Here is a 14109-nt window from a genome sequence, read left to right as displayed (position 1 = left end):
CCCCCATCCGTCGAATTACACAAATCCGAGGCGAATTCTCGAGAAAAGGCCGACCACGAAACGAATTTATCTTTTTCATTGCGGATACAACCTGTCATATTGATAGCTCAACTGTCGGGGCGAGGTGATCAGGACCGTTTTTGCCCCCCCTGTGCTGGGGTGAAATCCGCTTAACGATACCGCTGCGGTCTTTTGTCGCGCCGTGCCCGATCCGATTTGCTCAACTTCGCGATCCAGACCGCCGACCGCTACGGACAGGATTTTGACAAGCCCTCGGCTTATTTCGTCGCACCATCTTTCTTTCGTTATCTCCTCTGATCTCTATCTCTGTTCTGGCCGACCCCTGTTTTTGCGCGGCCAACCGTGTCGCATTCGCCGTGTCCGTCGATCATGCTACTTTCCGGCCCTCATTCACGCCTCAGGGAAACACTGGTAATTTGATCGACGCCTCGAGTTCCAGATTGTCTACGGATTACGAGCCCGACCGGAAGAACCCACGTGGTGATTGCATTGGCTAGGCTGGGGAAGATATTGTCGGTCGCCCGCCATGTTGTCCACGATGGTCCGCCCCGAGGACACTCTTAGGATGCCTCGCTCATATCATGGCGACCTTGAAGAGAATGGTGCTAGACGAATGCCAGAGCCAACCGCCGCGTCGTCTTCATCTTCTTCTATCAATACGGAAGGACTGTCAAGGAGCGAGGATGAAGCTACACTGGTCAATGGATCAATGGGTGATCATCGCAGCACCGCCTCGACCTCTGCGGGACCACGGCTCCGGTCGCCGGAGGAAACGATCGAGCTGGCTCGCCGTGCGGTGGAGAATGGCATTCAAGAAACTAAACGGTCCTTGGCGGGAAGTGAAGCGGTCAGTGATGTGGTGAAGCCCAAGTTGACCATCGACTTGGGCCATTCCAGTATCGTCCGCCTTCCGGAAGCCGTGGTGGACATCATTAAAGATGAAGTGGAGCGGTGCGTGGATTCCCTTCGCTCTATTGAAACCTTGACAATTGGGGTCCAGGCTAATAGACTCCCATAGGCTATCTCTGTCGCACAACCACCTGTTCCACATCCCATATCGCTTCGCAGAATGCTCGCATCTGAAGTATCTTAACATCCGGTCCAACAACTTCCGAGAATTCCCCAAAGGCGTACGTCTACGCATTCTGCCCAATCAATTCACATTACAATTACTAACTACTTATCAGGTATACAAGCTGCCTTTCCTCGAGATTCTGGATCTCAGTCGCAACAAACTCAGCCACCTTCCTGAGGAAATCAAACGCCTCACCTCCTTGCGTGTCTTGTCTGTGGCGCAGAATCGTCTAGATGAGTTGCCGCTGGGGCTGTCGGATATGAACAAACTCCAGATCCTCAAGGTGGCCGGCAACCCTTTGCGGCAACCCTTGCAACGGCTTCTGGAAGCACCGGATGCCGACGTGGCCGCGTCCGCCATGACGGATAACGAGAAGGAGGTTGCCCTGACTGCCGAGCTGAAGAGATTTCTCAAGACCAAACAGCCGGTCACCACCCCGGAAAGTGAAATCGCTGAGATTGTGTGGGATACTCCCAGACCTGTCAAGCAACGTGGAGTCAGCAGTCGATTCCCTGTGATCCCTAGCACGGGGGACAGTGCCTCCGACCCCAAGTCCCCGTCTCTGTCACGACCTCCGCCGATTCCGCTGAAGTCCCATTATCGGGTAGCTTCCGGCCAAGCCTCTTTCCACAACGGCATGCTTCAACGGCCTGGTATGACCCCGCTCGTCGGTCTCAACGAGCGCAATCGCAGCAACAGCGAAGGCATCATCCAAGCTTCCTTCGCGGCGCGGTTTAAACGGATGGGCGTGATCAACCGGAAGAATACCGATTTGGGAACCCTGAATGAGGCCCGGCCGTTTCGTAACAGTCACTTGCGCGGGCTCAGTCACGGGTCCATTCTCCGGATCCGCCCGTCTGCCGCGATGGGTGGGAACAATTCCCCCAGTCCCAGTAGCCCAAGAGAGCGCAGACGACTCAAAGAGGGCTTTGTCAATCGCATGTCAAGCTTGCCCGAGCATAAGAGTGAGAGGGACGTTGCGGATCCCATCATCGAGAGCGCCAAAGGGATTCTGTTTGCCTTATTCCAAGTACAGTCGCACATTTCTGCCTTGATCAACGTGATAAAACGCGATGATACTCGACGGAATAGCCTGGAGATTGTCTTTTACAACGCATCTACCCATGTTCACCGGCTGAACGAGGCACTCGAGAATGCAGAAAACCCTCGCTCGGACTGGACGCCTCAATCGAATGAGGCCGTTAGAAGGGAATGTGAGACGTGCATTATGGCGTACGCCCACGTTGGCGCCCTACTACGCAACAGTTTGGACAAGATTGTCGCCAATGGCGATCCGCGCTATGTGCGGTCACTGATGCTCATGATATACGGTGGCATTGTGGAATTGCGGAATGCCTGCGTGAGCCTTGGAGTTCCGCTCGAGACGCGGAAACGAGTCTCTACGAGGAAGCCATCCGTGCCCGAGATCCACAGGGAATCCGAGCTGTCCAGTCGTGACAAGTTCCCTGGTTCTGCGATGACCCCGACCAGAGGCCGCGACCCGAGTCTGACGGCGCGCCGGTTCCGCAGTGACACTACCATCCAACATCCTCAACTCACCGCGAGTGGACCACCACCCATGCCTACCCATTCGCAGTCGGCCTTGAGCTCGCCAGGATTTGCGCCACCGTCGTTTGGGTTCGGTTCGCGGAGTCGCTCGAGTAGCCGATCGAATATGGTCAACACATCGGTGCCTTCGTCACTTGCCACCCCGCGCTCCGGGGAATCCTTCCCGCCAATGCCGAACGTCGTTGTCCCCCGAGTCAATCCGCTCACGGGATTAGAAGAGATCGAGGAAGAGCGGATCTTCGAAAGGATCTTCTACCAACTGACATCCGCATACACGGCGGCCCTCCAAGCGTTGCCTCTGGCCCGTCGTCAGCTCATGCGGTGTTTAGAGGTGGCCGAGCAGACACGGGAATCAGAAGGAATTCAGCTGCTGTGGAACAACCTAATCCGGCGATGTCGGATCTGTCTGGAAGTATCAGAGGCGCTGGGGATGCGCCTTTCCAGCATGAAAGTCAAGGAACCTGGGGGCGGGATGCGAAACCAGCGCGAATTCTGGCAACTCTGCAAAGGATTCATGCAGTCCTTCGTTGACCTAGTGACCGACATGCGGGAAGTCAGGAGCATGCAGCTGCTCCCTCCCGACATGATCACCATTCTCCGTCCGGTCCAGAGGGCCAGCAGGGAGGCAGGGAGGCTGATCGAGGCCTCGCCATGGTCATATCTGGCCGATATGGCCGTGACCCATGCGCCATCGAATCTCTACGGACCGCCCTTGCAGACTCAACATCCCCATCATGCGCAAATGATGTCCGCCCCGCACACGTTCAATACTGATTCCTCTCCCACCCCGCTCAGTGCTGCGCTTGGCCCAGCCGCGCAGGCCACCATCCCATCCACGCCTGCAAGTGCATACAGCGACAAATTTTTCGAGGGGGATGTCTTCCAGCGAGCGGACTCCCTGCTTTCGATGCCGAAACACGCACCCATTTTCCCTCGACGCTGAAGTGCATGCCACTTTTCTTTTCTTTTTTAACATAAACTGGAATCGACCACTAATGTTGACTGTCGGTCGATATCCATAACGACCTTACTTTAACGACCCACCCATTTGTCCGTGTGCACTGTGGGCCCATTCTAGGCCTACAATCTTCTGAGGACATCACGGATCGACCACCCACTTGCATTTCATCATAGCTAGAGGTCATTAGATTTACAAGGGATATCTCCCAGAGTCTGTACGGCATACCGCGACGCGTCCAGGGCGTGACCAGACTGGATCTGGCTACTGACTCTGGACTAGGAGTTACTCCCATACACTTAGGTACTCAAATGGTGTTTAGTACATACACATATGCTAGCTTGGACCTCAATGACTGGAATGTTTATATGTTTCTTATTTTTTCATTGTTCTTTACCTTTCTTTCACTTTTCTTTGTTGATTATCATGCAGCAAGCGATACAAAAAAATAGAAAGTGAGGGCAAACACAACGGGAATAGCCTACAGGATAGTTCAGAAGAGGATGAATGTGTTTATGAAGCCCGAACAATCGGTGTTTGTCTGCTTGGGCTGGTCTGCATAGCGTTTTAGCTTTTTGTGATGTATGTAGTCTATATTGAATTGAATATTGTTGTTTATTGAGGTTTCTTTGGCTGTATTATTATTTTCTTCTAATTTTTGGTCTTGTTGGGGTCTGGATTTGTTGAAAAGCATCGTTATATATAATCTCTCTCGGTTACTTATAAGTAGTTATACATGTAACTTTGGCTCACATACTTTGGATCTTCCTCTTCTACATCTTCTGCCACCATCACTAGCATCTCCTTTAACTCGGGAATGGACATTGACCAGGTATATCAGACCAATAGAGATGCTTCAGTTACATTTACCAGGTGTAGTACAATGTTGAAGTGACTGTATTTAGTTGGCATGTCAGCTGACCAGCAGAGTCCTTTCCCCACACATTAGACTATCTTGTATTTTCACAATCTGCAAGCTTTCCATAGGTCTGAATATCATCAAATCCACCCTTCCTGATGTGTTGTCATCGCGTATCTCCACTTATTATAAGTGCAACCGAACCCAGTGTCGGTTGACCTGGGCCGTTTACTCGCGCAATTTGGATCTTGTGCCCAGCGCATCCGATCCTCCATTTCCAACTCCAAATGATGAGAAATGAATGACATCAGCGACGATCCGAATCTGGCGCTGCCACGGAGGCACGGTACAAAGCCGACAGCGCCGAGTCACGACCCAGTAGCTCGTCGGGGGAGCCGTCTTCCACTAGGCGCCCTTGCTGCAGGACTACGACGCGGTCGAACTGGCGGATGGTACGGAGTCGATGAACCACGGCTACGACGGTCTGAGAGGCGAAATGGCGGTCGATGATATCTTGCATTAGATCTTCGGTGTGGTAGTCCACGCTGGTGTTGATGGTCAGCATGTTTGTCTCGCATTTGACGAGGAAGAGAGAAGAGAAAGAGAGAGAAAAGACCAACCTGCTCATGGCTTCATCGAGAAGGAGGATAGACCGGCGGTGCAAAAGGGCGCGGGCCAGACACAGCATCTGCCGTTCCCCCATCGACAAGGAAGACACGGTGATGCAGGCCTCGAGATCACCGTCTGGACAGAGTCGCTCCCATAATCCCACGGCGCGCAGGGCCGCCTCCATCGTGTCGCTCGGGATCTGATCGGTTGGGTCGAGAGTGAATCGCAGTCGACCGGGCATCAGGAAGGGCTCTTGCGGGACGACGGCGATGCGGGACGCCACCTCTGTGATTGGGATCGCACCCAGGTTTTGACCGTCGATCTCGAGGCTCCCGCTGTGCACATCCACCAGCTGCAACAGCGCGAGGAGCAGCGTTGTCTTGCCGCTACCGGACCCGCCGCAGATGGCAACTTTTTGGCCGGGGCGGATAGACAAATTGATATCCTGCAGGATTGGCCGGGACTCGGTCCCTCTGATCCAAGAGTCAGCACAACAGCCGTATCGCTTCTCCTCGACCCCCTGGCAGTCTCTTACCGGTAGCCCACACTGACGTGGTTGATGGCGATACCCCCCTGGGCAGGCCATTCGGGAGGTAACGCGAGCGTCGGAGGCTCTCGATGGTCGGACGGAGTCTCGTGGACAAAACGCTGGACGCGTGCCACCGACCCGATGCAGGTTTCCAGCTGCGTCCAGTAGCGCATGACGAGTTTGAGGGACTGGCTGAAACCGAGGAGCATGTTCAGCGATACGCCAATGGTGCCGGGGCTTACCTGGGACGGGAGTTGGGTGCCCAGCACCACAACCAGTACGGCAACGCCAGCCGTCATCAGGTCCAGCACAAGGGCCAACCACTGTTGAATGCAGGAGAGGAGGTACTCCGGCCGCTGTGACCGGTCAACCAGCACGGCCCCCTGACGGGTCATGCTAGACTCCCAGCCCAACGACTGCAGGACGGCGATCCCCTGGATGGTCTCTAGGAAATGAGTGAATAGTGGGGCGCGCGCTTCGATATCTAGCAGACGAATCTGGCGCGATGTGCGTAGATAAACCGCTTGAATACCGTAGACAACGATCAAAATGACGGGAACCGCGATGCCTAAATATTTGGACTTGATGCAGAGGATGATGAGCTTCCCCAGACACTGCGCGAGACCTATATCCGCCGACAAAATCATCCAGTCAGCCTGTCACATCGTGCAGATCGGACTATAAGTTGGACTTACTGATGCTTGTATTGACGGCAATCATCGGGAGCTGCAAGTCAATCTGATCCATATCCTGACTGAATCTGTGACCTCGCTATCAGTGGAGCCACGGGTGGAAACAGGGGGATATCGAGGCTTACCGGTTTGTGATTTCGCCTATATCAGCGTCGCGAAAAAAGCTAAACGGGGCACTTTGAGCGTGTCAGCTTCTGTACCCGGTGAGATGAACATGCGATACCGTACCCCATTACAGCGCCGAGGAGGTGGGAATGCAGTCGAAGTCCTGTATTGGTGATAATGTTCATCATGAGAACCCTGTTCATCGTCGTCTCAGCGAATATCCTGTGCCAGATCCTGGGGAGAATCCCAGCGTACGCACCATGCCAGGGGAAATGTGGTCGTTATGGAGATTGAATTCAACATGATGTATATTCCGAGGTACATGCCGAGAGACTGGTTGGGCGTCCGGCTGTTGGCATCCGACCATTTTTGGAGCCAGACCACTGCAGTCAATTAGTTGATCACCGTCTCGTCGGTTGAACAAGACGACAAACACGTACCGGAACAGTTGGAGGCTGTCGCGTTGATAGCCAAGAGGACAAGGAAGAGAATGATCCATCGATGGCCAGCCGCCTGGACATAGTAGTGATAAACAGACCAGCTGCCCTCGCGCCGCGTCCAATCCGACTCTCCCTTCTCTGCCACAAGTCTGGACGAGTCGCCATCCTCCCGCGATGATATACTAGGGGGTTTGCTGGCTCTTGGCTCGGGGGATGGACACTCATCGTCAGGGTTCGATTGAGGCGACCCAGCGTGGGAAAGCTCGGACAACAGAGTCGGTGGTAGATTGTTGAAAGGACCGTGATAGGCGATTTTTCCAAGGTTGAGGAAAAGAATATTGTCCGCGTACTGCAGTAGGGATTCTCATCAGTGCACACCTAAGTCAGCTATGATGGTCCCACGGGGAAAGAGGTTTGAGACACACGATTATGGGTTGCCAGCACAACGGTGACCTGGGCTCGGTGGCAATAGCCCTCGGATCCTAAGAGGCGGCGGGAAATCAGAGAAACCGCGTGTGCATCTAAACCACTGAACACATCATCCAGAAGCAGCACCGGTCGACGAGAGAAGATCGCCCGGGCCAGTCCCTACGCCGTATTGTTAGCGACAACTGCTCTACCGTCGGGTACGTGATTGAATGTCTTACAATCCTCGCCCGCTGTCCACCACTCAAAGACACACCATTGCTTCCGGCGACGGTCTCATCCCCCTGCAAAAGAATAGATAGATCGACGTCGAGGGCGCAGAGCCACAGCACGTGTCGGTACCAAGCTTGGTCGAACTGGCCGAACCCGGTGATATTCTGCTGGATCGACTGGTTCAGAATCCACGGCTCGGCCGGGCAGTATGCAGCCCGGGGGTTTTGAGTCAGAATGTGACCGGCCACCTTTACTGTGGTACCAATCATGCTGGCCAGCAGTGCCGACTTGCCCGCGCCCACAGGCCCAACAACCATGGTGACGGACTGGGGCCGCAGCGTGAGGTCGAGCCCGTGCAGAACCTCTGGCTCCTTGGAGGCCCAGGCAAATCTTGCTCCGCGACATTCGTAGACCATCGAAGATGACTCTTTGGGCTCCTTCTGTTCCTCCGGCTGGGGCGGGGAGACGGGCGATGCGGGGGCCCCGATGTCGCAGAACTCCTGAATGCGCTCAAAGCAGCCCAGACATTGCATAAATGAGGGAACTGCCTGCATAAAGATAATCAAGGGGGTGGTGAGGATCGAGATCAGGGAGAGCGCCGTAAAAGCGCGAGACGCGAGCAGAGCCCGATCCGGGTGCAGCGCAGCTAGAATACTGTACATGGCGAATGTCGCCATCGGGGCCAGCTCCGGGGGCAGATCTGCCAGAAACAACTGCCAGATAATCACGCGCCGCAGCCGTCGTGATGTGTCCAATTCCACCACCCGTAGCCGGTGGATCAGATTCCTGGCGACCTGGGGCAGTCCTAGCATCTTCACGGCCTTCATATTTTCCAGAATGACCGTGGTGGTCTCTACCCGGTGTTGGATCCGCTCGACCCACCGCTGTTGTCGGGGCTTCCCAAGCACGGAGACACGGGACATGGCTAGAAGACACCCTAGAGGATCGAGAAATATCCAGCGTTAGAAGAAGCGGAGAAGCTTGGTTGGCGGGGGGACGGGGGGGGGAGACAAGGAGATCGCACCAAGGGCCACCACCACGGGGACAACGCCGGCCACGGACAACTGCCGTTGCAGGAGCCAGACAGCAACCCCGACATCCAGAGGTGCAGCCCACAGCTCATGTACAAACCGAAGGCCGGAGAGGATGCGCTCCACATCGGTGCTCATCATGGTCAACGAAGCTCGGTCTGCAAGGGCTGCCGGACTCTTGCGGATGGACTGCTCATAGAGCAGTTGAATCAATCCTGCCCGGACGCGGGACTGAAACCGGAATGACTGGCGCCAGTAGACGGCGTTGGAGAGCTGCGAACGCCCGTCAGCACCGCTGATCCAAAAAAAAGATATAGACTACCGACCCACCGCCAAGCCCACGTAAACCAGCAGGAATGCTGCTATCAGTCCTCTGGACTTGTTGGAAGCATCCTCAGAATGGCCGTCCTTGGTCAAGAATCGCACAGCGGCCGTGATGAGAAACGGTTGGCAGAATGTGAACGCCGAGACACATAACCGCGGCACGACGGCAGAGAGGAAGGACGCGCGAAAGGCCCAGAATACAGCCCCATGCGCATCGCGCAGGCGACGGACGGCGTCGTGACCCTGCAATGCCTTGTCCACTTGGGGCAACTCGTCGAGATCGAGCACGGTGGAAAATCCACGACGGAATGTCGTCCACGTCCAGGCAAAGAGAGCCCGAGTCCAAAAGTCACACCGCTGCTCGATGGTCAGCCCTGGCTTGCGCAGCCAACGAGTCTTCCACCACGACTCCGTGACCAGCACGGCCAGCGTCAGGATCGTCTTCAGCGTGCCGAGGATGGAGACGGCCGAAGACCCGGTGATCAGCCAGACCGAGCGGGTTTGCGGCAGGATAAGCACCAGCTGCGCGCTTAAGTAGAGAACCAGCACGACGGAGGGATCGACACGATGCTGGTCCTCCCAGACTGACATTGCGAGTGCCACGGTCAGGCCAACGATATTGACGATGTCGACTGGAAGGGCCCAGGTGGTCTGCAGGCGCTCGTCAAGAGTGCGCAAGACCGTGTGGACCACTTGGACGGCTAATAAAGACAGTAGTGTCACCTACTCCGGAGGATGTTAGGGACAATGGATCCGGGCAGGCTTCGTAGCAGGAGAGGGTTACAGACGACTTTCACGGCCGCCAGTCGACCGGAGTATAGCTGTCTCGGCGCGTCTCGTCCCCACCACCACACCGTGGGCACCAGGAGCAGGAATATTGCACTCGGGGGAAGGCCGAAGACAGCATCTTCGAAGGCCAGCGTGAAATCGAACGAGCGGCAGTGGGAAACTACTCGTGGGCCCCAGTGGCTGTCGCTCCCGAGCGGACAATCCATGACGAATGGAGGAGGATGGGGTAGGGTAGGGCGAGAGGAAAGAGGATCGGCGACGATTCAAAATTTCCGGCTGGAAGAACCTATTTTATCGTTTTTCATAGTCGCTGGAGTTTGTCGATCCACAATTTGCCCCTTGCAGCACACCAGGTCGGCCACTGTGCTCATTTATGAAGTTTGGGTGCCCCTGTCCCTGAACGAGCTCCTCAGCACCTCGGTCATGAAAACCGCCGCCGTGGATCCAACCGTCAAGCAAATAAATTCGGCACATATGAGTCGATGTTTATGTCTATATCACACCCAGGCGCAGTATAATTCTGAGCTATCGGTGGATTACAGGACGGGAGGGGAGAATTTACGTCGATCATCTTGCATTTGTTTTGCGATTTTAAGACTAATAACTGCTACATAATCCGACATGCCTACTCGATTGAAGATGAGACTTTTATGAAATGCCTGTGATATTTCCCGATTGGGGAGAACGGCAACGCCTTTAGACGCCATAGGATACGCCAATGGTCGCGAGATGGGCCCAAACGGTCATCGACTGGTCCCGGGATGAGGTCGGGGGACATTCACGATATCTCGTCTGAGCGTGGGCGCCCTGGACCCGCTCACGTGGATGACATGGAAGGGCATACCGAGCACTTGGTCGGACTCTGCGGGCGCAAGAGGTGGAATGCTGGACATTGGTTAGCGTGTGTCGTCCAGGCCGCCGAGGATGTCCTCCCACCTACCGTAGATTTGTTCGTCATCCATCCATGTCTGCTCGACCTGCAAGTGTGCGCCGCGGGCCACCGCGTCCATTTGCTGAGGGGACCATTTCCCGCTTGTGATGGCGCGGACCTTAGCACCTGGTTGCAATGACACCGGGGGCCGTCCATCTTCCACGTGGAAGACTAGCTCCCGTATCGGCATGTAGGAGACGTCGACCATACTGTGCTTTGCATCATACTGTGCGTGGGCGGTCCAGTCGGCCGGCTGAAAGACAGGCCGCCCTAGCACCCGATTGGCGTTTTCTAACCCATGGAGAATGAAGTCCCGGTGGTGCGGCACAGCCACGTCATACGCGTCCATGAGGCGCACTGGGTCCTGGCACGCATCGCACGAGACAAGGAATTGGACCCCGAGTCCGTTGCGCTTACAAGCAACCGCCGCGTCTCGCAAGACGGCCTGCGCGCTGTCGAAGCCTCCGTTGGTCATACTGTTTCCCATCCAGAGGAAGATGACATCTTTGCCGAGGGATGCGCCTTGGGAAATCCAGTGGACGCAGTCGTCGTATGTCCCATGTAGCCCACGGATGTCAACGAAGGCAGCGCCCTCAAACTCCTGCTCCAAGGCGTCTACGCTGGCGGACAGTTCCTGGGCTGAGACATCAAGCGCTAAGTAGGAGACGGCGCGGCGCCGCTGTTCGAGCGCAGAGAGAATCAGGCGCGTCTTGTAGAGATCCCTGCCGTTATGTCAGTACTATCGGGTAGATATTCTGGGGAGCGGAGCTCACTTGCCCACATCCCAATTCGATGATCACCGCCCCCGACGGAACTTGCGCCGTGATGGCCGCTACATGTTTCCTCAAGATCTCTCCCTCCTTACCCCCGAGATAATAGGACTCGGACTGGACCAGGCGGTTGAACAGCCGCAGACCCTCATCATCCCACAAGAGCAACGAGGGTAGCTGGGCTGGGTCAGCCTGGAGACCCTCTATGATTTCCGTTCGGAGGTCGCCTTTCATGGCTCCCCGACTAATATCAAGGATTCTCGTTGCCGGGTCGGTCATTCTGTCGTGAGTGCGGCCGCCAACAATGAGAGTCGTGTCTGTGGTGAGGGTCTTGTGTGCACAGGGAGGGAGGGAGGGGGAATCTATCTGCGATTCTAACGGTGCGACAAACACGAATGTCCGTGGTCAAGGGGGTTGATGCGCAGATGGCCACTCTCCTTCATCCCTCACAGAAAGGTTGGGGGCACCAACCCCATTGCCAGTATCAGCGGAGCATGCGCGAAGAGACCTTCGACTTGGAATGTACGGGAAACATCACCTCGGTACGCGATGAAGCGGTGAGCTGGGGAGAAGGGCTGCCTGCCATGTAGCCTCTTGACGGAGAATCATCCGCGAGCCTTGAGAACGCGCGGCGAGAGTGCATACCAGTGTATGCAGGGGCATCAAGTCATATCAAGCAAGGAGGCTTGACATTTACATTTTCTAGACTAGTAATGTGGCTGCAATGCCACGAAGGGCGTTATAACACTGCCAAGCAGTCCCAGTAGCACGGGGAGAGTGGGCAGAGCATCAGTGTCTCCGAGAGTGTCTCCATACCGATGGCGAGATCTGCCCGCGGAGGAAAGAGATCGCCACGCATGCCCTTTGGCATCAACACGATTGGTACTTATGCAAGGTGTCTTCTCACAACTACAATATGCTTGGCCTGTCCAGGGTTTGGGCGGGGTCTCTCACCGTCGAAACCTCATTCGAGTCGTTTGTGGACTTGACATAGCTATCCCTTGTCCATAGACATATTTGGGATTTTGAGATATGCCGCATACACACACACACACACACACACACACACACACATACATATATATGTATTTGCATGCTTCATTACGGAGTACTCGTTTGCATCCAGGTAAGGATACTGTGGCGGTTTTGTGGGATTTGATACATTGTTTCTGGTTCAGCTCAGCCCTGTAGCCATATGTATGTAGGTACTTGTATTGCTCAATATAGTTAGGTTATTTGATTTATAACTACCACCCTTGGGAGTTGTTCATGACATGTTGGTTACATACAATGAGTTTATACAAGGGAGAATACGGTCGCCTTGGGTGCGAGAACCTTGCATCGTAGTGCCTTGGCTCGGTAAGGGCCCCGCCCCGTGTCTATGGAGCTTTAACTCAATTTCATCCCGACATTCTCTCTCGGTGATGGTTTACGCTGATAATGCTAGTAGGATGAAACTTGATCCACGGGTTACGGATCTCTATCTGAGCTTTGGTAGACATGATACTTTACTATACGGCGGGACCACGGGACTATGGGGCCATATCAAAAAGAATAGGACCGAATGGATAGAGATCACGTTAGAGACATGACTGTCAATATGTCGACCTAGTCAAATCCTCTCTGACAAGCGTACTGGTGATTGAACCATCACCACACTACCCAGAATCCCATGTCCAGCGCTTATATCCCAAAACCATCATTTCCATAACTCCGAGACCGACTTAGGGCTCCCCCTATCACGGGGTTTCGGGTCACATGTTCTCCTACTGTAGGCGGTAGTAGATCCAGATGTTGGGCTCCACGTACACTCCCACCTCATTCTCCGGCTGGTACTCTACCGGCACCAAACCCCCGGGGATCGGAACAGGGAAAGATTTCATCTTTCCTCGGTCGGGAGCTCGTTGCATCTCGAGGTGCATATCGATTCCCACCCACGACTTCCACTCCTCGCGCGTCCCCGACACCACCATGCTTCGGGTCGCGATTTTGGCCACCTGTCCCCCGAGACGGACATGCTTGCGCAGCCAGGGGTCCAAGGGGAGTCCCGACTCAGTCGTCCAGTGCAGGTACTGCTCCATGGGTACATCGGGAAAGCGGGACTTCTGCGTGGGTCGGAGGGGCGCGACGAGGATAGAGAAGCCTTCGAGGAGGGCGGCGCGCTTCATGGTGTCAATGATCAGTTCCGCCAGACCGGTCCGTCGATAGTCTGGTTGCACGGTGACAGAGAGCGCCGACAGCGCGTTCGGAGCTGGTCCATCGCCCTGACTCTGCTGCACCCCGGTGGTTAGAATGGCGCTGTATCCTTGCGCAGGCAGCGAGTCGAGGACCTCCGGCCGCCATCCGGTCGTGCCAACGGTCTCTAGCTCAGGCCAGAAGAACGGGATCGACCGTCCGTGCCCGGCGATAACCTCCTGGCCCTGTGGACCGACATGGACGAAAGCAAACTGGAACCGTGCCAAAGGACCCAAGCGAGACAATACCCCGCAATATCGTGCGTAGGCCACATCGTGATCGAGAAACTCGGGCCAGACGACGTTGAGAGGGTGCTCCGCATCATCAAGGGCCTCCCACAGGTCGGGGCGTTCGATCGGCGTGTAGACGGCGTAATTATACATGATAAGGGGAGGGAGACGACACCCACGACGACAACAGCGACGACAACAGCGACGACAATGATAATAAATCGTGACGAAGACCAACAAAGTCCGATCTCAGGGCGGCAGTGTGGGCTCCTAGGTTACTTCCACGACAGGTTAGTCGGTCCC

At 55.3% G+C, this 14109-nt stretch overlaps 4 protein-coding genes across 4 annotated transcripts; 1 reads left to right on the top strand and 3 right to left on the bottom strand.

Annotated features, from left to right (window-relative positions):
* Nucleotides 1-547: 547 nt before the first annotated feature.
* Nucleotides 548-3608, top strand: P168DRAFT_298809 (putative cell morphogenesis protein Sog2; the record flags this gene model as incomplete). The annotated part of the gene is made up of 3 exons (XM_024838300.1): nucleotides 548-972; nucleotides 1040-1151; nucleotides 1209-3608. The coding sequence occupies 3 exons, from the start codon at nucleotides 548-550 to the stop codon at nucleotides 3606-3608; spliced, it is 2937 nt and encodes a 978-aa protein (XP_024690779.1).
* Nucleotides 3609-4789: 1181 nt separating this feature from the next.
* P168DRAFT_273176 (putative multidrug resistance-associated protein) lies at nucleotides 4790-9846 on the bottom strand (the record flags this gene model as incomplete). Its single annotated transcript, XM_024835362.1, has 13 exons — nucleotides 4790-5027; nucleotides 5103-5564; nucleotides 5627-6245; nucleotides 6316-6380; nucleotides 6438-6488; nucleotides 6541-6639; nucleotides 6719-6800; nucleotides 6858-7220; nucleotides 7283-7445; nucleotides 7505-8433; nucleotides 8521-8800; nucleotides 8858-9574; nucleotides 9643-9846. 13 exons carry the CDS (start codon nucleotides 9844-9846, stop codon nucleotides 4790-4792), a joined length of 4272 nt encoding a protein of 1423 aa, XP_024690778.1.
* A 690-nt stretch (nucleotides 9847-10536) lies between these two features.
* Nucleotides 10537-11668, bottom strand: P168DRAFT_333558 (uncharacterized protein; the record flags this gene model as incomplete). Its single annotated transcript, XM_024841678.1, has 2 exons — nucleotides 11345-11668; nucleotides 10537-11250 (listed from the first exon to the last, which is right to left on the bottom strand). Exons 1-2 carry the CDS (start codon nucleotides 11618-11620, stop codon nucleotides 10537-10539), a joined length of 990 nt encoding a protein of 329 aa, XP_024690777.1. The 5' UTR covers nucleotides 11621-11668.
* Nucleotides 11669-13107: 1439 nt separating this feature from the next.
* On the bottom strand, nucleotides 13108-13959 carry P168DRAFT_306364 (uncharacterized protein; the record flags this gene model as incomplete). The annotated part of the gene is made up of 1 exon (XM_024839018.1): nucleotides 13108-13959. One exon carries the CDS (start codon nucleotides 13957-13959, stop codon nucleotides 13108-13110), a length of 852 nt encoding a protein of 283 aa, XP_024690776.1.
* Between the last annotated feature and the right edge of the window lie 150 nt (nucleotides 13960-14109).

The sequence above is a fragment of the Aspergillus campestris genome (genome assembly GCF_002847485.1).
Source record: "Aspergillus campestris IBT 28561 chromosome Unknown P168scaffold_10, whole genome shotgun sequence".
NCBI lineage: Eukaryota > Fungi > Ascomycota > Eurotiomycetes > Eurotiales > Aspergillaceae > Aspergillus > Aspergillus campestris.
This window is presented reverse-complemented; position numbering and strand designations above follow the sequence as displayed.